The 24,974-nt window shown below is 41.8% G+C and overlaps 1 protein-coding gene across 1 annotated transcript; it reads left to right on the forward strand.

Moving 5' to 3' along the window:
- The first annotated feature begins 60 nt into the window (after positions 1 to 60).
- On the forward strand, positions 61 to 23,650 carry cnsta (consortin, connexin sorting protein a). The gene is made up of 13 exons (XM_071925818.2): positions 61 to 170; positions 2,897 to 2,985; positions 3,879 to 4,238; positions 6,061 to 6,710; positions 10,127 to 10,157; positions 11,650 to 11,736; positions 11,877 to 11,961; positions 12,965 to 12,986; positions 13,622 to 13,700; positions 14,393 to 15,030; positions 15,683 to 15,862; positions 19,020 to 19,173; positions 19,475 to 23,650. The coding sequence occupies exons 2-13, from the start codon at positions 2,973 to 2,975 to the stop codon at positions 19,681 to 19,683; spliced, it is 2,508 nt and encodes an 835-aa protein (XP_071781919.2). The 5' UTR covers positions 61 to 170; positions 2,897 to 2,972; the 3' UTR covers positions 19,684 to 23,650.
- The last annotated feature ends 1,324 nt before the right edge of the window (positions 23,651 to 24,974 follow it).

Raw genomic sequence — 24,974 nt, forward strand, 5'->3', positions numbered from 1 at the left:
TATTCCTCAGAGGGCCGTCCATAGCTTGAAGCACGCAGGCCCTGTGACAGAGGTAGCGACGACCCCTGGCTGGTAGGTAGCGTTAACATTCATTACAATATCACCATCAGTCGGTCAGAGCGAGGTGACAGATGCGCAGGGATTTACCAAATTAACCAGTCTGTTCAACCGTGATTGCCGTTTGCTTGTTTTGTCTTCCAGGTATGATAGCTTATATTATATTAAACGCTTTACCTTTAGAGCAAACGTAAGGTTTGTGTGAAAACGTTTGCTCTATGGTGTGTTGTCCAGATGTGCCTGAGCATTACACAGGCTAGCTAACGTTAGCTAACAGCAGCAACTATACAGTATAACGTCTTAGCTTCTGCTGTTTGGTCTACCCAGTTATTTATGTTTCCCTATTTCCTAGCGATTTGATTAAACAAAACAAGCTTGTCGTCAGAGATAGGGTCGCCTTGGTAGCTAGTCAAGACGCATTAAAGCAACACATCTATGCTAGAATGGTAACGTTAGCGACCAAGCTAGTCTCCTAATAACTATCAACCAACCTACCTAACGTTAGCTGGCTAGCCAGCCAGCAGCTAACTAACTGGTAGTTAACGTGAATAGAACCACTGTCAATCGTGATGTGGCGAAATGAATAAACTGTCAGCTGTGTGTGTGTGTGTGTGTGTGTGTGTGTGTGTGTGTTTAGACGCAGGGTCCATAAGCTAAATATGACACTAAACAGACGAACATAAACGTGTCCTTTCAAACTATACACTTGTCGCGACATTCTGCCATAAGTATTCTGTCTTATAACAACATTACCGGTCTAATAACGCTACAATGGCAATAACACGATGATGTCCCCCCTCTCTGAATTATTGAGGATGCCATTAATGCCGACGTTTCACTTCAGCTTAGCTAGATTTTTAGTATCACAGTCTTTCAGGGAGTGTTCATGTAAACTGCCTGGTCTGCCTTTCTCACTGTACGATACTGAGTATGTCTGTCTTCCTGTCCACCTGTCTCTCTCTTTCTCTCTATCTGCCTCTTTCAGATTGTTTCAGGCTGTTTCTATGTTTCTGCCTCTCTGCCTGTCTGTATCTCTACCTGTCTGTTTTTGTCTGTTTGCCTGTCTCAGGTATTTCCACCTGCCTTTCTCACAGTCTGTTTCTCTCTTTCTGTCTCTCTGTCCTTCATTATTCATGATCCCCTGTGGAGAATGGCACAGACAAACAGACACAAAGAGAGGAGAGGATGGATGGTCGTGTGGATGGATGGCTCTGGGGGAGAGGGAGGTAGAAAGACAGATTAAAAAAGGCCATCTACAAAGCATGAGAGAGAGGTTGGGCAGGCCCTGGGGAACTGCAGTCTAAACAACACCTCTGTGTAATCTGGAGGTCGCTGTTGCATAAGCCCCAGGTAGCAGTTGTTTGTCTTGGTCTGGGACTGTTTCAATTTCCATTGGGACGTACAGAGCTTAGAATAATTAGAGACCAGATCAATCTGTCATCCCATGCTTTGTATCTTAAAACCAAGTTAATATCTAGGGAATAGATATAGAGGGTTTTGTCTCCCATGGGGACATACAGTACATATCCATAGGGTGTTGTCTCCTGTTGAGATATATAGAGTTTATAACAACAAGACAAGATAGTTACATCATCCTGTAGGTTGTTACCTCCCAGTCAAGAGAACAGGCCTTGGTGCTGCTTTGTTCATGGGATTGTTTCCTTAAGTGTTTTTCTACTGGACATTTCTGTGTGTCGTCAGTTTTTATGGACAAAAAGGGCATCGATGGACGCAGGAAACCCAAGTTGTAGCAGGGTCCTCTGTCTTGGCTTTATTTATAGATGTTTGGGCTGATTGAGTCTCAGACAGTGCTATACAGGGTTACAGGAGGAACAATTAGCTTAGTGCTGGTGGAAACCAGGACAGCATTATTCCTCTGGGATAGGCCTTCATTAGCCTGGATGTGTGTGTAAGCTATGCTTTTTACCATCTTATGGGGTCCAGATTTCACTAGAAACTAGAATACCCAGACTTGTGAGGGCCATTTTCTGAACCTCATTAGGAAAAAGGTTATGGTTAAAATTAGAGTTGGTATGGATTAAGGCCAGGCATGTAGTGGCCAGGGGAAAAAGTCAAAGTCAATGTAATGCCCTCATAAGGGTTACAGTTAATGTATTAAAACATGTCTGTGTATCTGTGCACAATATATTGCTATGCATAACTCCATAACTTGTCCTTCAGAGTGTTGCTTGTTTTTCTACACTGGGTTCACATCGTAAATAGTTATTCTGTGGATCTCCCTTTCTCCCCAAGTCATAAATCCTTCCACAGTAAATTAACAATTTAATGCCATAGCTGACAACTGAATTACTAGGTGTTTCTCTCTCTCTCTCTCTCTCTCTCTCTCTCTCTCTCTCTCTCTCTCTTGCTGTCTCTCTTTTTTTTTGTTTTAGTTAAGGATAAGTGGTGTTGGCTACTATTGTGTGGTATCCTATTAGTTAGGTAATATCAATCAATTTCAATTCATTTAAACCTCTTCTGTCATCATGTTGTACAATGCTGAGCCAGCCAATTGTTTCTGGCAAGTCTTGGGACTTGTGCAAAGAGTTGTCACTTGCTTCAGTTTTGTTTTCTGAGTAGTCAGTTTCATATCTTAAGAGCAAGTGAAATAATTAGAAATCCCCATAATCACTAATCACAATCTATTTGTGTGTAGACTGTCGCTCCAGCTCAGGACAAGGTGTTGGTGGGGCTGCTACGCTCTGAAGGGTTTTTATATCTTAGTAGGTCGTAGGGTTTGTTTGGCAACTCAGGAATGATGCTAAACTCGTTCTCTCTCTCTCTCTCTCTCTCTCTCTCTCCATCTGTCTCTCTTCTCTCTTTCTCCTTACCTCTGCAGGCTTGAAGAGGGGAGTGTCTAGCAGGCGGGATTGACCTTCAAGCTGAAAGGTCAAAGGTTGTGAGGGCGGAGCCTGATGGATCATGGTGGTGAGTGTTAAAGCGTCATTAAAGCAGAACATAAAATATAAGTAACCCTTTAAAATACAGCACCCTAATTTCCATAATAGCAATCAGAAGGGATCAAAATATAGCATAAAATATAACATATAGTCAGTTATGACCTGTCAGAAAAACTACTGATACTGTGAGAGAGAGAGGGAGGCTGGGTCCTGTTTTTCTCTCTGTTCGCTGCGGTCGGTTTGTCTCAAGTTGCAGGCAAGTCTGACAGCCTGACCTGTAAATATTGAGTCAAGGTCAGTTGAATGATACCTGTATTGGGATCTAGTGGTGTCAAATTTTGTTTAGGGTTTGTCTCTGTCCAAGCACATCCAATTTTCCAATAAAAAAAAAAATATTTAGAAGTAATATTTGTTTAATACATTTTAATTGTTAGTGCACATACCTTTACAGGAGTTCATGAATGATCAATAACCAATCTTAGCCACTCTGGGGACCTGTAGCAGCCGCCACTGACTTATTTTCATTTTGAGACCTTAGTCTAAAACTTGTACTATATACACCATTGTTTCTGGTAGTATCATTTTGTTCCTCAGATGACACAAACAGAGATAATTTTGCCTGTTTGCAATTGTTGATATTGAGAGCTGGATGAATACGCCTGAATGCTAGTCATGAATGCGGATCAGCAGGACAACTTAACTTGGAGGCTGACTGCTGCTGAACTTTTAGGCAGGTGTTCTCACTGAAAAGTGACTAAGCAAAAGAGAATTTTACATACGACAGAACATCCAAGCTTAAAAAGCCAAAAGGCTTTGTCAACTCACAAATGCCAGTAGGGGTAATTATTTGGGCAAATGAGTACATTGTTCAGTGTTTTGTTTTTCACCTGATCCTCTACCTTTTATCTTTTTTATCTCCAGGTCAGTGTGAGAGGGAGGGGCCAGTGATGTCACAAGGTCAGGGGCGCGGGGCTGACCTCTGCGATAACCTACCAGACCCTGAAGCTCGCACTGCCCAAAACATAAACCTCAACGAGCTCACACAGACCCAAAGTCAGAATCTTTCACAAAATGAGGAGAGAGGACACAAGCTCATCCACAAAACCTCTCGCAAAAACAATGGGGAGGAGGAGGGGAAGGGGGACAAAGAGGAAGAGGAGGAAGAGAATGATGAGGTGATGAAGGAGGAGGAAGAGGAGGAAGAATCGGAGACATCAAGCAGTTTGATTCGCTGCCAGTCACCAGACACCCCCATGACGGACTCCTCCTATTCTGAAACTGGTAGGACACACGCACACTCAGACATGCACACACAGGTGTAGAGAATTGCATAATATATACACACACACAGTGCTATTTCAAATCCTCACTCCACTCTAAAAAATCCACTCTAAAACAGAATTGACATCTTATTCCATGTCTCTGACAATTTAGACCAGGTTTGTGCATATGAACAACTCTTTTCAAAGCTACAAATAAGAGAGCCTAAACTCTAGACTGTGATGTCATCAAGACATTATGGGACCTACTCCATTGACAGTAAATAGGAGATTAACTTCGGTAACGTGATAGTTTATAGACTCCTGTGGGGAAATTCTTCAGAGTGCAGGGTCAGCTAGAGAACAGCGTAGTCCACTGTCTTGCTCAAGGACACTTCAGCAGGATCAGTGCTTGCCAACATGAAGGACGTTTCAGTTCAGGGAATGGTAGTGTAGTGAGGGCCAGGGGTCTGGGTTAGTTATTGTTGTAATGTTATGTGTGTGTGTGTGTGTGTGCGCGTGTGGGTGTGTGTGTGTTTGTTAAGCGGTCGGCATTTCAGATTGAGGTCAGGCTGACTCAGAGTAATGACGTCATCCTGATCACATGACCGAGAGAAAGAGAGAGAGTGAAAGAGGATGAATTAAATGGCAGGAGGCTAGAGCCATGAGTGAAAGGGAGAAAAGGAATTTGAGGAGAGAGGGAGGGATGAAGAGAAGAGAAAGGTAGAGGGAACAGAAAACAAAGGAGGAATAGAGAGGAGATCAAGACAATCCTAGACTCTGGAGTTTTTAGGTAAGAGAAACACACACACACACACACACACACACACCCACACAGTCATTGTTGCTAGCCAAGCTTGGTAGTTTGTAACACTAAGTCAGTGTTTGTCAAACAGAACCAGCTTATAGCTCACATGTACACACTCCCACACAGGCACACACTGTCTTTCTCTCTCTCTCTCACACACACACACACACACACACAGTCATTGTCCTTTGTCCCATGTCCCACCTGCATTAGCATTTTAGTTGGTACGCGTTCAGCGTTGTGTTCTTGAAGGCTCTAATGTCGGCGACACTGTTTGAGCTATTCTGAAAATACCAGCTTAGCACCATGGGCATAGTTATGTCTGTCTATTCAATCTGCTTGTGTCCTAAGGCCTGATGCTAATCGGCGTCCTCCCAAACATAACTGACATAACTCTGAGCGTGTGTGTTTGCGCACACATGTGTGTAAACAGAGTGAGACAGAGAGAGAGAGAGAGAGATGTCTCCATAAGGGTTGAAGAGATTTTAAAGTGTATGTGTGTGTCCATAAATTACCTGAGTGTGTATGTGTGAAACCACCAATCACACGCAGGTGATTTATGATGACAGAATACACTTACTCAATGGCTGTTTTTGGGGGGTAATTGAATTGTAGGGATTTGGAGGATTTGTTTGCTCTCTATGATTTTTATGTGTAAATCCACAAAAGACAACCACACAGGAAACATAGCTTACAGCACTTAAACAGAGTGAGTCTCTCCAAAAGCTACATACAACAAAGCCAAAGCAGGTCACTCTTATTGCAACTGCTCCGTTTATAGTGAATAGCGGACTGACTTAGTTCGAAATTTGGTCCAATATGTAAATGTGTCAATATACTGTAGATGCCTGTTGACACTGTTGACTTTGGTACAGGCAGTCATAATATTGTTCTTGAGAGTTTTAGAGGGCTGTTTCCGACTCATATTGTTTCAGCCCTTTCTCTGTGTCCTTATCGTTCCTTCTCTCTCTCTCCCCTTCTCTCTTTGTCTCTTCTGTTTGCTCCCTTCTCTCTGTCTTTATTTCTCCCTCTGTAGGCAGTCTGTTGGAGACTCCATATCCCCTCAGCCCTGGGACCAGTCCAGAGTCTACATCCCCCGTCATTCCAGTGGTCAACCCTGAAACTGCATATCCCATCAGTCCAGTGGAACTGAGCCAGTGTGATGCTGAGGTGGACTCTCATAACTTCAACACTGGATCTATCGCCTCCACCTCAGGGCCCATTACCTGCACTGCAGGACCCACCTGCACCACAGGGCCTATAGATTCTGTTACATTAACTATAACCTCAGCCACAATGCCCACCAACACATCTACATGTATCATAGAAACCACAGTAGCAAAAACCATCGACTCCACTACAGAACCTCTTACCTCATCTGCAGAGCCCATCTTCACCCATGGGCCCACATGCACCAAAGGGCCTGCTAGCTCGTATGCAGAGCCCTTCACCTCAGCCGCAGAGGCTAGTACATCCACAGCAACTGCCTGCGCCACAAGGCTCACCACTTCCACTGCAGGACCTATGAGCTCAACAACAGAACCCATTACCTCCACTACAGTGCCCACTCCTGTCTCGGCTCCCACCTGCGCCACAGGACCCATCCCCAGCCCCGCTCTGCTGGCATCTCTGGAGCAGTTGGCACAAAGAGGAGATGACACTCACCTTCCACAATACCTTCACCAGGTAACCTCACTTACTCTCTCTCCCTAATAGACACTCTCTTCTCTTTCATTCTCTCTGTAAGTTGCCTTTTGCTCTCTTACAACCTGTTTTTCCGTCAAACTGTTTCTCTCACACTGATCATTTAATCAGTCTTATCCACTCAAGCTCATAATATAAAAATGGCACTTTGTACCCTAAGGCATGGGTGTCTTCTGTCTGAACTTTAACAGGAAGAATGCACACCCAGCAAGGTACAGGCTTTTGTCAAAACTCCACTATGAAGACAATTCAAGGCACTATTTGCACACTTTAACAGAAGAGTGTGCAAATAGAGTATTCTGTGTCTACACACACAGACAAACAAACACACAAACACACACTGGATGCACACCACATACTGCATGCACACCACATACAAAAAACATACACTCTCACTCTTTCTCTACATCTTTCTCTCTCACACACACAGAACTACATGACAGGGCTTGTATGTAAAGGGGCGTGTGAACATTCTGTCACTTTGATTTGTTAATGCCTTTACGAGACGCTCCACCTGAACTTCGCTTACTTCCAGGCAAACGGCTGTGTATGTGTGTGCATGTGTGCATGTGTGCATGTGACAGAGAGGCAGAGAGTACATACTTTTCGTTTGGGCTAATTCTAGGTCTTTTACTTTAGTTCCCACAAGACTGTTCTACCATATCCCCAATGATACATACTGTGACCTTTGTGTCACAGTAATATTGCGTAATCAGTGTTTCCCCCATAATGTTTTATAGTGGTGGTTAAAAATAACTCTGACACTGGGGAGATATTAGCACAGCGCTGCCATCAAATGAAATCTCTCCGGTATCTCTAATCGGTACGCTTTTAAGTAATTAACAAGAGAATGATTATTTTCCAACTGAGGCCTATGTGTTTTGTATATTCCAAGTGTGTTTTGAATGAGTTTCTTAGTCATGGAGTCACTCAACAGTAGAGGACCATAAAGCTGTTTAATCAAAGTAAGTAAATAAATAACTAAATTGGAATAGCAGAGTTGTCGCATGACCGCAGAAGTCGTAAATGATGTGAATGGTCTGTTGAAAGGGGTTGAGAGAGGGAGAGAGAGGCAAGGGTCATGAATGACTGGAGGTTCCAAGTCAACAACATTAGCATAAATATGAATTGTTGGAGAATTGACAGAAAGACCGCGAGGCGGGTTAGAGAATGGGTAAAGAGGTTCAAAGTCGAAAGAGATGAAAGACTGAGAGAGAGACAGAGACGGAGAGGGGCAATTCTACCAAAATGGTTCAAATTGCAAATTTGCGAATTATTTGAAAAACAACTAAGTGTTCAGATCTTAGATATTTATTAAGACCATGTTAGGGACTTTTTAAGTCCATTAAGGACAAAAAGATGAGAGTGTATACCTGACACCTTAATTTCAGATGATGAAAATAATCCTTAAAACATTTTTACCTATTTTAACTCACTACCAAAAATTCTATGGTTATAACTGACATGCACATGTAATTTCATCATTCGGTAACTATTAAATCAATATATTCAAATTTGCATATTTTACAAATTTTTACAATTTTTTTTTTTTAGTTTGATCAATACTTTCAGAAAGGAAAGGAATTCATGTAGAATTCCTTTTTTTTCATGTAGAATTCATGTAGAATAGCTTTTTGTACATACTGTATGTGTTGTCAACTTGATCAACAACTCACTGGAAGTCCATTCTATCGTTATTGAGCCGATCAACCTGACAAACTCAGCAGAAATCCCAGCCATCAACCAGCTTGTTGGCTGAGAAAAGTTGACTACAGTTGAACTTTTCTCAGTCATTAACCATCAACAACCAATCAGATTTCTGTGCCTACTCTTTTTTCCTACCAACGTGGCGACAATTCAGTCAATAAACGTTCTGCCTCATCACAAAAAATGGATGATAAGTTGATTACCACGATCCAAGATTTTCCTTTCTATTAGTTTATTTAATTATTACTTAAAAGAGTACAGGAATAAAACACTTAAAACAACGTGTGGAGTTCAATGGCAGCCATTGTTCGTGTTAATGGTAAGTTTTTGTGTGCTATTTTTAGGAGAGAAGTCATTTAATTGGAGCTGAAATATTACATTTTACCATGTGATTACCATAGCCTATCAAATTCAGAAAACAATATGTGTGTAGGCTTTGTTGTTCTTAATGTATCTTACATATGTAGGCTAACAAAATTAGCATATGAACATATAGTTAATTACATTTCTCTATGGGATGTTATCCTAATTCAAGCTTTGTTGCTGCACAAGACCAGACAAGTCAGGAACTCAAGCACCGCCCACATTGTATCAAAAGTGGTAACACAGTGTGAACCTACTGTTAGATATGGTGAAAGTTTTGGGAAAATAGAATGCCAATTTCAACTTTTTACCAACCCCCAATTTGAACCGTTTTGGTAGAATCACCCAGAGAGAGGTCAGTCAGTTGTCACCGCCTCTCACTTCATTAGAAATGCGAGCGCTTCTGTGCCCCCCCCCCCCCCTCCTTCCCTCTCGCTCTCTCTCTCCCCCCCCCCCCTCCTTCTCTCTCTTCGCTCTCTCTCTTCGCTCTCTCTGCCAGTCTCTCTCACACACTTCTCTCATTCTGTGGATTGTTTGGTGGTCAGCTGAGCAACATGAAAGCAACACTTGGTTAAGAGAGGTAGAGTGTCTGTCATTGTTTTCTTTCTTTTTTTTCTGAGGCGGTCTATCTTCCTTTTTTCCTCTCACTCTCTATTTCACGCTGGCTCTTACAAATGCAAGAGCCTGAAACTATTGACCTGATCTTTTCATTAAGAGATTGACTGCTGTTAAACTGTTGTCTTATTTGTTTTTTAAATGCAGATCAGATTATGTTTTTTGTCACTGTTAGTAGTAGTAGTAGTAACTGCAGCAGTGGCATTGTTATTTCAGCTCTATATGTTGTAGTCTTGCATTTCTGTCTGTTTTTGTTGCACTTTTTCAGATCCCATTTATCTCACTGATCTTGTGTTGTGTTGGGGAACTACTGTGCATATAAAAATGACTTCACCACTCATTACAATGCTCAGCAATAAGGTTTTACAGGTTTTACACTCCTATACAGCCACCATTTCCCTGTTAGCTTCCGTGAGAGAATTGATATGACGTGAAAGCCTGGAATCACTCTCTGCGTTTGAAATCACAAGATGTAAATGTTGGTAAAACCTGGCTCTGTTAATTCCAGCATACTGACAACAGCTGTACAGAAAAAGACAGACGCATGTCAAGACAGAAAAAAGCTTACTGCACGTTTTGATGTGAAGTTGTAAATGTGGTGTTCATATTTTCTCTTTCTCTCTCTCTCTCTCTCTCTCTCTCTCTCTCTCTCTCTCTCTCTCTCTCTCTCTCTCTCTCTCTCTCTCTCTCTCTCTCTCTCTCTCTCTCTGCAGATTGCTGAGGCCTTTGTCCTCCAGGAAGATTGTATCCTTATCACCGTGTGTGTGTGTGTGTGTGTGCGTGCGTGTGTGTGTGTGTGTGTGTGTGTGTGTGAATCTGACAGCCTGTATTTTATATGTATATGTGTTCCAAGTGTTATACACTTGGAACACTTGGAACGCCTGTCTGCTTACCTACCTGCCTGTCTGTCTTTGCATCTGTCTATCTCTTTCTCTCGCTATCTGCATGTCCATTTTTTAAATCTATCTGCCTGTCAGTCAGTCATTCAGTCAGTACTATTCCACTCCCAGTGCTTAGAGCTTGAGGATTTAGTGTCTTGGGAGTGACTTGTTGCAGTAAAGTTACAGCGGATTATTCAATGCCTCACTGACTTCACAGAGATAAAAAAGAGAGCAAGGGAAGGAGCAGGAAGAGAGAGAGGAGAAGAAGGTGGAAAGAAAGAAGATAGAAGAGGAGGGAAGAAGAGGATTTAGGAAGAGGGAGGACAATGAACAGAAGGAGAAAAGGAAGCAGGGAAGAGATAGAAGAGATAAGGATAACATGCAGAGGGTTAATTACAGAAGGTAGAGGAACAAGAGAGGAAAAGCAGAAGTAGTTGATCTAGCTTAGACAGAACGCCCAGAGGCTTACAGGGTTCGAGAGGGAGAGAGAAAGGAGGGACACAGACAGAGAGAAGGAAGATACTCCAGTTCTTTGAATGTTCTTGCTTGACTTTTTTAATTGTCTCTTTGTAAAGAAACATTCCACACTCTTTGCAGAAGGGTTGTAGAAAGCACCAGCTTGTACCATAGTAGAACTCACTTGGGTGCTACAAAGAACCCTTTTAGAAAGGTTCTCTATAGTGCCATGTTCAAATGGTTCTACATAGGACCCTCATGGTGCTGTAAAAAACCCTTGAAGAACTTCACTTTCGCTCCAAACCAGCAGTATTAGAAATTATTAAAAGAATTTAGTAAAAGAGATTAGTAAAAGAATGTTTTCGGAACCATACTTAGGAGGAAGGGATGGGGGGAAAGCCAAAAGGGAAGGAGGAAGGGAGGGGAGAGAGTGAATGATGGACAAGCATTAGAAATCTAGACAGTGGGTTAATCAGAGAAAAGAGAGAAAGACGAGGAAGGAAGGAATGAGAGAGTCAAAGAGGAGGAAAGCTAGCTTAGCCATGTCATGCATAGAGAGGGTTAGTTGGAGAGAGAGAAGGCATTGAGTCATATCAAAGAAGGGTTGTGTTTTAGCTGCTCATATCCATAAACATGAGAGACTGCCTCCTGGAGCGCTTTCTCTCCCTCCTCTATCTCTTTCTCTCTCTCTCTCTCCCCCTCTCTCCCTCTCTCCCTCTCTGTCAGCTATGGCAGTGTGTGAGCAGAAAACCAAGGGAGTCATAGAGTTGACACCGTTTTCTTAAAGCCTGTAAAGCAAACTGTTTTATGTAGGCCTCATCTCTCTTCTGTTCTGTTGTGTGTGTGTGTGTGTGTGTGTGTGTGTGTGTGTGTGTGTTTGTTCCTTAATCATTGTTCAGATCAGCGAGCATTATGGTGCGTCCAACTAGAGCGACTCTATCACCAGAGAATATTAGACAACTTGAATGCACTACAGGAACAGTGGGGTAACACAGATGCACACACATACACACTCAGATGCACGTACACACTCACATAGTGTGCTTATGTATATGTGTGCTCTACCTCTCTTTCTGTTTATCCTCTTAACTCTCTCTCTCTCTCTCTCTCTCTCTCTCTCTCTCAGAGAGTCGTTGCAGAAGGACCTCTGACTCAGACCTGGCAACCCAGCAGCTGGACACTCTTACACACATCTGCCAGACGCACAGTCGGTCAGTCTGCATGAGTGTCTGTGTGTGTGTGTGTGTGCTTCTCTTTGCATGTATGTCTTTAGTTTGTGAGGTTTGGTATGTTTAATGCAACCAAAACCACTTGCACTTGAAGCAGCAGCAATTTCCCCTAAAAATCAAATTTGACTATGAATTGACACATGAAAGCAGGGTTCAGTGAACGGGCAATGCGCTCTAAACAGATGGATTCTATCTGGAGTTGATTCACAGTGAGCGGTTTTGCCGTTATTCAGTTTCTTGAAAGATTTGACTTGGTGTTCTGCTGAATCTTTACTTTTACTGAGGGGGAATCCAAGTATCTTCCCAACATCACTTGAAGGAGGAATAATTTTACTGCAAATGTGCATATTTACTGGTGATGCTGTGTCCTTATATCTTTCTTTTGCGTCTATGACAGAATGTGTGTGTGTGTGTGTGTGTGTGTGTGTGTGTGTGTGTGTGTGTGTGTGTGTGGGCTCATGCATGTGTAACAAATAAGTCAAGGGAAACCCACCTTGACATTTTCAATATTTAATGGGAAGCCCTCAACATACTGTACCTGCCAGACACAGACCCTATTACACTGTACACACCTGCACATACGTTTCCAGACAGGTGAAGTGTGTGTGTGTTTGTCTGTGTGTCTGTGTGTACGTGCATGCGTATGTTTGTGTGTGGTGGGTACAGCAGTGATGGTTTAAACATATGGCCCTTTGCTGCTGCTGCACTTTCAGTCATTTGAGCCGTTGCACTGCTAGGGTTTCACTTAGTCGCACACACACACACATACAGACACACACACGTTGCAATAGCCAGGGAAATGTGTTAGGGCTAATATTAGATTTGCAGAGCAGAGTATGGCCACCCATCCTTCACTGCTTCATATACTGAAAACAGGAACAGCCTTTGATACTCTTACCGTCTCATTCTGTTTCTCTCTCTCTCTGTCTCTCTCTCTCTATTTCGGTCTCTGTCTCTCATTCTCATCTCTTTATTTCTCTCATAGACCCCAGGCCAGAGATGCTGTGGTAAGACTTCCATCATTTTGTGTGTGTGTGTGTGTGTGTGAGATGTCATTATGCACATCTAATTTAAACAGCAAGCAGTGCCTTATCTTACATTTGCATGTGTATTTTGCATTTCAAGTGTATCATTGGTGTTATATGACATTCACCTGTCAAGTATCCCTTTAATACACATCCGCTAAAGCTTAATATGCTTGTGTGTACACTTGCATGAGTTTTACATAATGTGGTACTCCCCACACTCCAGAATGTCACCTTCACACGCCACTATACATGTGCATATGTAAACACCCTGTTTGAGTTAATTTAATTCAGGCTTACAATGCACATAAACCCAACAGCAGCAAATTAAAACTAAGCCTGCTAAATTACCTTTATATTGTACCCTATACAGTCAATAATGTAAATATTGGGACACTTGTTAAGGTAATTTTTTAAACATGGTTTAATATGGAAACCAATAAAAATCAACAGCTCACAGCCTGTTTTCTTTGCCCATGTTTGTCTTCTGCTACCATATTACGCTATAGATGAGTCAAAAGAAAGAAATTTAGGCTACTGGCCTAATACTTGTACCATATAGTACAGTATATAGTATACCTATACACGTGTGTGTGTGTGTGTGTGTGTGTCTACAGTATTCATCTCTGGACTTTCTGAGGCCTTCTACCTTTGAAGAGGAGATACTTGGTGGCGCACTGTCTTCATGTACCTCAGGTGAGTGTGTGTGTGTGTGTGTGTGAGAGTGTTTGCACTGGTGTTTAACTCAACATTTAAGATCTAAAAGTCCTCTCATATATAGTTTGATTGCATTAGAGTTTAGGGCAAGGTAAGGGAATGAATATAAATCAATGGGATATTGTCACAAGCAGAATCCTATGTGTTTTGCGGAGGTCCCCAGGTTTGGGTTTTGGCTAATTGATGAACCAAAGGGGAGCACTAGAGGCCTAAGGTGTGAGTTACACACACACAGCATCTTTGGTGTACCTTACTGTTGAGGAGAGAGACAGGACATTGTGTTGAATGGTTTTACTTTCACAATGCTGGCAGCTCAGACACACACTGGAATGCAGTGATGGATGACAAGGTTAAGACAGTGTAATTCTGTTCAGTGGGTATTTGCCTGTTGAGTTAATTTGACATCATGTGACGGATTAATGCTTGTTCTTGCAACAAACTGCACCAAGCAGAGGAGAGGAGCTTTCCCTTGTTTCATAGACAGTCTTTCTTATTCACCAGCTCATCTCTCTTTATCTTCCCTCTGTCTACCTTTTATTCTATTCTTTCTCTATGTCCCTCTCACTCTCTGCCTCTCTTGATACCTCTCTTCCGCTCTCTGTTTCTCTCTATCCTCCTATCCCCCTCTCTCCCTCCCTCTTTCTCTACTCTCTCTCTCTTTTTCTCTGTAGGCCATCAGGCTGAAGGAGGGATGGAGCAGAGAGCCGCAGACTCCTCCCTCTCTCCGAACAGCCAACCAATCACATCCTCCACGATTTTGACAGACAGCCTCGACTCCCCGGAGAACTCAGATAAGGGCAGGGCAGATCCAGACAGGGAATTGGAGGGGAGGGACGGTTTCCATGGAAGCCAGTTGACTGACAAGGAGGGCAGTGAAAGAGAGGGAGGAAAGGCGGAAGGAGGGATAGAATATATCACCACAGTAGGGGGGACTGGACTACACCCCCCTGCCGCTGGAGAAATGGACCGATCCAAACCCGCAGAGCTGCAGGGAGGAGAGGTAGAGCCGACACAGGAAAAGGAGGTAATAAAGGAAGAAGAAGAGGGGAGGGAGGTGGAGGAGGCAGTAGCAGAGGCTCTGGAGATGGAGGATGAGGGAGAAGAAGAGGAGGAGAAGCAGGAGGAGAAGCAGGAGGAGAAGCAGGAGGAGAGAGACTCTCCTGTTTGTCTGAAGGCTCTCCCAGAGGAGATACTGGTCAGTGAGGCAGAGGTGGAGGTACAGCAGCTACACCAGGAGGACCACCTGCACCAGGAGGCCCTAGTTGAGGAGGAGCTGCATGAGGAGACCCAGCTTTGCCCGGAAATCCAGGTAGAGAGATCAGACTTTAGTAAATATCCTTTCAAATTGGTCCCATGTACGTTGGCTACTTAAGACATTTTAACTGCCTTGCCTAAGTAAAAACAAATAAAAAGAAATGTAGAAAATCTATATTTTACATTAAACTATTTAAAGTGGTGATCTGTGAGTTTGCTTGTTTGTTTGTTTTTTGGGGGAGGGGTGACATCTTTGGTGATAAGCAGTCATTGCTGTGGTGTTTTTGCACTGCACTTCCCGGAGATCATTTGTCAAACAGTGTACTGTGACGTCTTTTTCCTTGGATTTTCTGTTGATGAAGTTTGAGTTTTTCTTGGTACCAGTCTATTTGTTTTCCATTCAGCCATGCTGGCTATTGCTGCTCATGCTAACTACCGAGTTCCCTTAATTTATTCTAAATAAACTGTTGTTGCTGCTGCTGGAAATGTAAAACACATCATTTCCAGTGTGCCAGAGGATTTTTCCAGGAAACGACCTACCCATCACCGGGTGTTTAGAACAGTAAATGTAAAAGCTTTCATGAACTGGGAACAGGTTGAATCACTATTGTGCTATATCAATCTGCAATAGAGTAGCAAATCGGATTTCTACTTTTACGACTGTATAATGGTATGTAGTTTATAACTTCATTCCATTACCTCTGCAGGAGAGTATAGAAACCCGACTGCACCAGGAAGCCCACCCACCTCAGGAGACTCATATAGAGCAGCAGGAGCAAGACGAGGAGGAGGAGGAAGAGGAGGACGAGTATGGAGTAGAGAGAGTTGACCTCATCAGAGAAGCTGCCTCACTGGATGACCTGGCTAAACTCATCACTGTACAGGAGGTGTGTACATGCTTTTGTGTGTTGCTGTGTGTGAGGAAGGGAGGGCGATTTGGGTTTGGTTTTGTTTGGTGTGTTTAGTGTGTGTATTTATGGAAATGTGTGTTAGCGTATGTGTGGGTGCATAATGAATATGTGCAGACAGTGTGTATGTGTGTGTGTGTGTGTGTGTGTGTGTGTGTGTGTGTCCATGTGCATAAACAGGTATGCCTGGCAGGGTCACTGTGATGTTTTTTTTTTTGTCTTGCTTTCATCCTGACTAACAAAATAACCTTTGCACTGTTTTTGAGTATTCTGAAAACTCCCTGGTATAACCAAAAATGCATTCACTGTTAAACATTAAGCTTTAATTGGCAATTGGACGACTATTTTTAAGGTTTATGTCCGTCTGTGCCTATCTATCAAGGCCCATAATGGAGCCCTGTGCCCTCGCCAGAGCTGATATTGCCCCTATTGCAGCAGACTAATGACATTACCTAGCCATTATCTTGAAACCCAGACTATGGATTTGTTTTGCGGATATGGAAGCCAATTTGACATTGAACTCATCTCAAAAGAGAGAATTGGACTTTGAGAGAAACGGCAGAGAAGAATATACTGTCATGCTGTTTATTGCAAAATGTATCATCTACATTTTATCAACAGGCTTACAGTGTTGTTATTACTATTATTTCAGTATGAGCCAAGACCCAAATTTGGTTTTGAACCTATTTCTGGTTTGTCCCTCTATGGCAAGAATATGTCTGAATGCTTAGGTTCCAGGATGTGACTAGATTTATTTAACTTTGGTGTCAGGCTAAAAAAGTTTGAGACCTTGCACTGACTTGGCTATAACTTCAAGCTGTGGGTACTGCCTTATTGTCAGTTATATCTCCCTGAGAGAGAGCAGGGGATAAGGGAGAGAGAGAGAGACCGAGAGAAAGAGACATAAAGGAAAGAGAGGTAGCAGTAGATGGATGGATACGTAGAGCGGAGGCAGAAAGAAACGGAGGCAGTAAACGGTAACCAGGGAAGTGGCCTGCTTTTACCAAATACAGAATCTAGTGCAGAGAGATATTTTATAACATGTTGTAGCAGTGGTACTTTGAACTTGGACATAATTTGGGTTTTGGTCCCCTGTTTTGGTTCCTGTGCTGGATCTAGTGAAGGTACAGAAGTGAAACTTTTCTTATTTGGAAGATTTACACCTGATTGAATGTAGAGGAAACACTGATGTAGGATTTAAAAAAAAATTCTCATTAGACTTTATAGTAAATTCTATCATACAAGTATGATAAAAAGTATGATTAAAATGGAATGAATGTCTATAGCATTCATAGCATTAGTTCATAATAGAAACTATTCTTTGATAGATCAAAGAGAACTTGTGAGAACCAATGTTAACTGGATTATGACATCATAAACCTTATCATAAATCACAACTTTGGATTTGGACAGAAGCGCAACATGTTTTTTTTTTTTAATACTTATATATGAGACCCCATGTCTGCTCTGACAGTTAGTCCATCAGCCAGGTTTTTGACGAGGGATCCTTTGTGTATTTCTATGCTCCCTCCCTTTTTTTTAGCTTCTGTCTCTCTGTGGCTCCTGTCCCTTGTTCCCTCCTGTCATCCCTCACTTCCTGTGTCTTCCCAGCTATGGTGATCAAACAGTCTCATGTCAGACACCACATGTTTAAAACACATTGCACAAATAAATTCAGAGTGATTTATATCTGTGACCCACCATTTCAAATTTTTTTTAACTGATTTGGAAATATGTAAAAACATCTGAATAAATGCTTTTCAGTTTTCATTAATATAATCATTATTTGCACACAGTCCATAAACTCATTTTTTTCAAATCACTGCATTTATTTGTGCAGTGTGTTTTAAACATGTGGTGTCTGAGATATATTTCTGAGTCGTGTGACATTTGTGTTTGCCTCCTTTTGAGACCGTTTGATCTCCACACCAGCTCCCTTTATCTCTCTCTCTCTCTCTCTCTCTCACCCTGTGGTTTCCCTGAGCTCTTCATCCTTTCATCTCTCCTTCTCATCCCTCTATTCTTTCCCCTGCTTCTGAGTCTACTCCCTGCTGGTACGGATGTCCGCATGTACTCCTCCTCTTCCTCTTCTCTTCTGTCCATCAGGTTAATTATCCACTATCCATTTCTTCTGTTATTGTTTCCCATTATCCATCTCCATCTCTTTGTCTCTCTGTCTCTATATCTTTCTCTCTCTGTCTCTCTCTCTCTCTCTCTCTCCTCTTCCTTTCTTTCTCCACTTTTTTACAATCCATATGTTTTCCACCATCCATCCCTTCATTTGTTCTAGATTTCAGTTATCTGTCTCTTGCCTCCCCGCTCTGACCTGTCTCATGAAAGATTTATGTGTAGGGAGCTGTATGCACATACCTTTAGAGGAATTTAAGATGAAATGACCAGTGAAGTAATCTTTCTCATCTCCTTTCTCATCTACCTTCTTTTTCCTTTTCTTCTTGTTTTCTTTCTCTTTCTCGTTGTCTACCAAAAAGTGATTTGAGGTGTTGACTTGTCGACTCAACTATAAGCGTAACTATTGCTAAATGCTATAGATAATCTGCCTGGCACTCTTAGTTTACCCAACCACAAGGCCTATATTCATTTGTAGTGGTATTTTGTATTGCTATTGTTTTGAGCCTGCTATCATTATTCTAATGGTACTTAATGTCTTTCAGCTTGGTGAGTGATTGCCTAGTATCGAATGAGAGTAAATATGTTGGTGGGAGCGTTGATAGTGTGGTACAGAGTTCAGCACTGCTGATTGTGTGTTACAGTCATTCAGTGATATAGTGACACCTGCTGGACATAAAGGCTTTTAAGTACACTGGACAACGTAGGATCTGTGTGTGTATGTGTGTGTGAGGGGGAGATTGGTAGTATTTTTCATTGTGCATTGTGATGCTTTGTATGTAAAGGTGAATAGATCCAAATTTTGTATTCACTGCTCTATGGACGTCAAGCCGAGCTACTGTGAACTTTGTGAAAATCTGTGTATGTGTTTGTGCATGTGTGTATTGGGAATAAATATGTGTTGCAGTCTGATAGTGTGATTACATTCTTACCTCTGTGTGTGTGTGTGTGTGTGTGTGTGTGAGTGTGTGTGCTTCCTAACATCTCTTTCTCTTTCTTTGCTCCCCAGATGTCTCCTGCCTCTGGTCTGGTCTCCATACTGAAGAAACGGAGTGTGCGTGTAGAAAATGTGTGTGTGTCTGCCAGGCCAGAGCCCCAAGCCTACAAACCTCCTGCCAAGAGACGTGTCCGCTTCAAAGTCCCTGATGACGGCTATGAGCACGGTGTGTGTGTGTGTGTGTGTGTGTGTGTATGTGTACCCACATGTTTCAGACAGATATCTCTCAATAAAGACAGAACCAGTGAATATTCCCACTCTTAAGTGGCCTAATTGGTTACACTGATAGTGTTAAATTTAAGATGTCTGGCATAATCTACACAAAAGCTACACAGATTTATGTGCAACATTGCTGAAAGTAGTCAAAGAAGTCTGTCAACTTCCATTAAATAATTTTAATCTACTGGTCTGGTTTGTCATGTTCTCTCCCACACTCCCTTTCTCTCCCTCCCTCCATCTCTCTCTAGATGTTGGGGGTGGGGACTCCTGCCTGCTTCTCTTCCTGCTTTGTCTCGTCACCGTGGTGATCAGCGTGGGAGGCACCGCCCTTTACTGCGCTCTGGGCGACGCCCACTCCTCGGTCTGTCAGGACTTCTCTCGAAACGCCGACTTCTACATCACCCAGATGCAGCGCGGGATAGCTCAGATACAGCATTGGTTCACCCCGGGGTTGTAGCGGCAAAGCCATGAGGATTCGTTTCAATGTTGCGGAGCCGCCGGCCTGGCTGTTCATCTGGAAGACTTCTGCCACTGAAATGCCACTGCAGATCCCAAAAGTTCCTGCTACTTCCTGGTAGAACCTTCTCTGAGCTAATGGTACCAGGCAGCAAATACAATTCCAGCCACTAAGCAGAGTTACTGGCTATGACGCTGTTTAATTGGCTGTAAGATTATATAAGATATACTTTGCATTTGTAAGTCTTCCCCATCGTCATTTTAGAACTCTTTTATTACTGTTCCTGGGCTAGTTGAAACTAAAAGTCAGGGGTTGGTCCATGGGTCCCTCAGATCTCCCTCTCCAACATTAAGGGAAAGAGGAGAGAGAGAAGGATAAAAAAGGAAGAGGAACAGCACATTACCGGTTATTGTCTGACAGAAAATCAGCTGTAATCCTGGACCTGCTACAGCGGTGGATAGCACTCTACTGAACACTGGCTCATTCAGGCTCTTTGAGTGGAGTGTAATTGACCTGCGCCCAACCCAACCCTGACCACGAGAGATATCTAGGCTTATAAATTCTCATTATGTTTTTAATGTCCCATATACATAGCTGAGAGCTGACTCCGCACACAGACAGACACTCACTCTCAGCCAATGAAGGTATTTCCGTTTCCAAGGTCACTGGCTGATTTAGAGTCAACCATGATGACTGGATGTAAACTGTCACTGGCCCACGCTGGACCCCAAGCCTCTACGCTGTCACTAAAGGACATATCTGACCAATTATAGTTGTCAGCCTGCCCAGTCAGCACATTCAGCAAACAAAAACAAAAAACAAACAAACTGCAACCCACAGAGCTGTAAAATTATATATGATGTATATTTCTTTAAGTGGAGCCCACAGAATTGTTCTCATGGAGACTCCACACACACACCGCACAAATGGAAAGTAGCCCAGCGGTCGTTTTAAAAACTGCTGCAACCACTGGTGTTGCGTTTTTATCGTTGACATTTTTAAATCCTAACTGCAATTTTGGAATGAACAAATCATTCTGTGGCGTACCGCTCAAATCATCATGTCTTAATCATGTCTTAAATCCTCTTAATGATTAATGAATGAATGTTTGGGGTTTTATGTTTCACTTTGTGTTATCTGTGTGGGCATTTATAGAGTGGCAGAAAAACATGGAGTGGGTTATTTTGCAATTGACAGTTGCAAAATTTGCAGTGTCGTGAAGTTTGTACCATGGGGAAAAATTTGTAAACAACTGATACAACTGAGTATCGTCACCATGCTGATGCTATGCTGTCCTTTACAACTGTGATCTTATGTTACAGTGGACAGCTGCTGAAAAACTATCAGCTGTTTTAGAATGTTTTTTGACATACCAACTTTTCCCCCCTGTACACATTTGACATGAGCGCCCTGTTGCTGCCCCTTCTCTATAACTACCAACCATGGATTGGCCATGGATTGTCGAGCTAACGTTGCTGCCACTGGAAACTACAAAGTCAAACTCTGTCTGTCTATGGGTCTCGTTGAGCCTAGCTGGATTTAGCACTGCTGTGTGTATCAGTGAGATATATGCAACACGGACAGGGACACAATGCACCTCTGTATATATTGTCAAAGAATGTTTAACGTCTTGCACATAAGATTGGTACGACAGTTAGATGATGCATTTTGTTTTCTGAGATTGTGTAATATTTCTACAGGCATTGTTCTGTCAGCCCGAGACTTAACACAAGATTTAAATGATTTGATGAGAAAGAAGAAGAACTAGAGGAGTTTGTATTTAACATATTGGGGACAAACGTATCTTTATAGTAACTAAAACAGCCTCTGAAATTAAAAGCTGATCTTTATCCACAAACCACTGTTCCCTGGTTCAGTGACCATCAGTTATGCATAGATCAGTTACACTTGAACAGAAAATGCTCAAACCTTGAATCTTCCAAATAGGAATCAATGAACGAGAATTGTACAATCGATCAATAATAGTCCATAATTATTCAGGTTACTATATCAGCACAGGCCTTGATATTGGAATCATTTGAAGCTTTGTGCCGGTCCAGCTCTGTGTCTGCCTGAGTGTCTTCTGTTGGTCGTAGTCTGGGCATCATCCTCACTGTGTGATCGTCATGGAGTCGGTTTCACAGCTGTGGATTAAGTCTATAGTCCGAACCTCAACCAATTTTCAGACATTTTCTCTTGTGACCCCTTTTTTCAAAACAATTTTTTCAGAACCCAAAATGATTTTGCTAAGACTTGACCATTCCGAGGGGTTAATTAAACATTTAAACAAACATTTAATTAAAATTCCCCCTTTTTTTTAGGCCTTTAACATGCTTATCTCCACTGAATTTCTCAAATTTGAGTCTTGGTTTGAAAACGATCTTGTAATGAAGTGAATTCCATATGAAAAGCATTTTGGTCTGGAATGAGGACTAATCTTTGTCCATGAAACCAAACCCTTTATCCAGTGCTTTACCTCTTACTTTTGATTAGTTTAAAACAGATTTTTGTATTGTCTTATTGGCTTTTTTTACTGCTTCATCTCACCTTTTGCCTGTTCAGTCATCCTGAAGTTGTGTTGTTTTATTTTTGATGTGTCTTTTGAATATAATGCAGTTTTTTGTGTCCTGCTAATTATTTTTTTCTCTAACTCGACGTAGTAGTGGATGCCATAAAAAAGTGCCCTGGAAAAACCACATATCTCCAAAAGGTCAACTTTTTCAGCAACTGAAAAAGGTTAAAATCTCTCATCAGAGAGGAGAGGTTCAAGTCTCTCATCTATGCATTTTGAAAATTTTTCAATAAGATAATATCATCTGTCACTTGTGGTTTCTCACTCACAAAAAGGTGAAAACTGGCTGGAGATACAAGGTTTTCCCAGGACTCAAGAAATAGTGGATTTATCCTTTATTCTTGTTTTTATTTGCACACGTCTTCTGGCTGGTTCAGATGACAATCACTCAGAAAATCTCTTAGGATATTAGATGATATTAATTATTTATGTTATATTAATACTAGGGGTGTTAAGTATAAGTGGTTTAAAAGGAAAAAAAATGAGGTGCATCTTGAATTTTATTTTTCTGCTGTTTTGGATTGATTATCGTCATCATCATCAGATGTTTAACTTTTCATCTGTCATGTTGTTCTTAAAGAGGATCTGAAAGAGAATTTAATTAATTCTTTTGTGAATTAACTCTTCTGACCACCATCGTCTTAGTCGTCATCATGGATTGTTTATATTTTAATTAATTTTCCCTTATTAGTTCCTGAAGATTTTGAAGATTTGAAATTGGGGAATTTGTTCTACTGTGAATTGTTACATTGAACTATCATTACCATCATCATCGTCATTTTCGTCATAGGTTGTTAAATTTTTCATCTGTTCTCCCTCCTTTAATTTTAGAGATGATTTGGAGAATTGAATTTGTTCTTTAATGAATCAACACTTAGTATTGTCATCATCATCATCCATTGGTTTTAAAACAGAACATTTGAAATGAATGAATGAAAATGTTTTTTTTTTTGTGAATCACTACTTTGTACCACTATCATCATCGACATCATAGGTTGTTTATGTATCCATGAATATTTTCACTTTGTTCTTAAAGGTTATAATGGGGAGATGAGGTCATTCTTTTGTTGAGATCCACTCTTCCCTGTTGACATGTCTCTTGTCTCTTGTTAAAACCGTGAGAAAAAAAAAAAAGGTGTCCGTTACCAACTGTCTGCTTGTGAGCCTCCGGTCTGTCTGTTCTGTAACACTGCTGACCCGGGACCTCGTAAAGGTCATTTGGGATTCTTGGGCTTGATCCCCGGTGAAAAACTCCTTCTGGTACACTACTAAATTAAGCATCCAAAGCGGCGTCTAGGGAAAATAATGGAACACACCCATAGAAAACAACTCACACAAGGGCAATAGAGTGTACAGTCATCACATTGGGGGAAAATCTTACCTGGTTATCTTCAAAGTAGAATGGGCCTCTCTCTGAATCACTGAAGTTTCTTGTCAGAATCTGTTGGAAAATAAACCCGCCTCATGGGACTGACCTAAACTACATTCACATTTTACACATTTAACAAAGTCAACTGTAAACCTAATGTTTGCTCGACCCTCTTGTAATGATGCCAGCTGACTTAAACACACTTAGTTACAGCAGTTTATTCTTGGCCTCTGAGGATTTCAGTGGGATCACAGCAGGTGTCTTGTGTAACGGCATTTCAAAAGTAGCTGTTTCAAAATCTTACTGTAGCATCCTTTACTTACAAAAATGGACCAGAGTTGGGTATTTGAGTTGTTTCTGCAGGTAAGAAGCATTTGGAGGCTCTTAAATTGCTTGTTGATCGTTTATGGAAGAGCAGGGCGGGGCCACTGTTGGCAGCCATGGAGGAGGCGACTGCCTTCCAGTCGACGCTCGGAAGCTGAATCTGAATTAAGAAAACTGAATTTGAAATTATAGTTACATAAAGTTACATTAAATAATCACATTCCATTTTAAGCGATTGCATGCAGATTCAAATTGTGCCTCAAATTAGATTTTGGAATTCATTTATTCAACAAATTAATTTTTTTGAAGTCAACAGTTCAATATGAGCAGAACAAATTCAAATTGATGCAATTCATATCCATTCTCTGCTGGAGCTAATCTCTTTCCATAATCCATAGCCCACAGGCTTTGAAACTGCATATGTAAATATTAATGGGTTTTAATTCCACCACCTCAACCACACAGCCATGTGCCTAGTATAAATATATGTTGGAAGGTTTCCACACTGAAAGGTAGATGGCAGGTGCAAGCGAGGTGCTGTCGTCCTCTGCTGATGGCAGAGTGAACAACCTTTGAAACGTCTTACAGCTTGGGGCACTTTGCATGGTCGCTCTGAGATTTCTGCACTTGCTCTCTCACAACAAACACGACTGTTGAAGAAGTGGCAGCTGGAAGACGGTGGAGCAAGGCTTGCACAGGACTTGTTGGTCTAGGAGAATGATTCTTTCCTGGGATGTGAGAGGTCTTGGGTTCAAATCCCAGACAAGCTCATGCAAATAAAGTCTCTGTAACCTTCTGGGGCCCTGGTGTTCACATTTGCTTGTACAGTTTAAAACTAAACATTAGAGCACAGACACGGCAGAGGAATCTGAGCCAATGGGTCTGTTTCTCCTACTCGGAACATCTCAACCACTAATTGTCACCTTAGCCCTACATTTTTCCTCTCACAACTGCTTTCTGCAACAAGTACAAAACCCACTTTGTGTCAAATGCACGAGATGTAGTGTATCTGAGGTTTCAAATCTG

This window comes from Centroberyx gerrardi, chromosome 1, assembly GCF_048128805.1.
Source record: "Centroberyx gerrardi isolate f3 chromosome 1, fCenGer3.hap1.cur.20231027, whole genome shotgun sequence".
NCBI lineage: Eukaryota > Metazoa > Chordata > Actinopteri > Beryciformes > Berycidae > Centroberyx > Centroberyx gerrardi.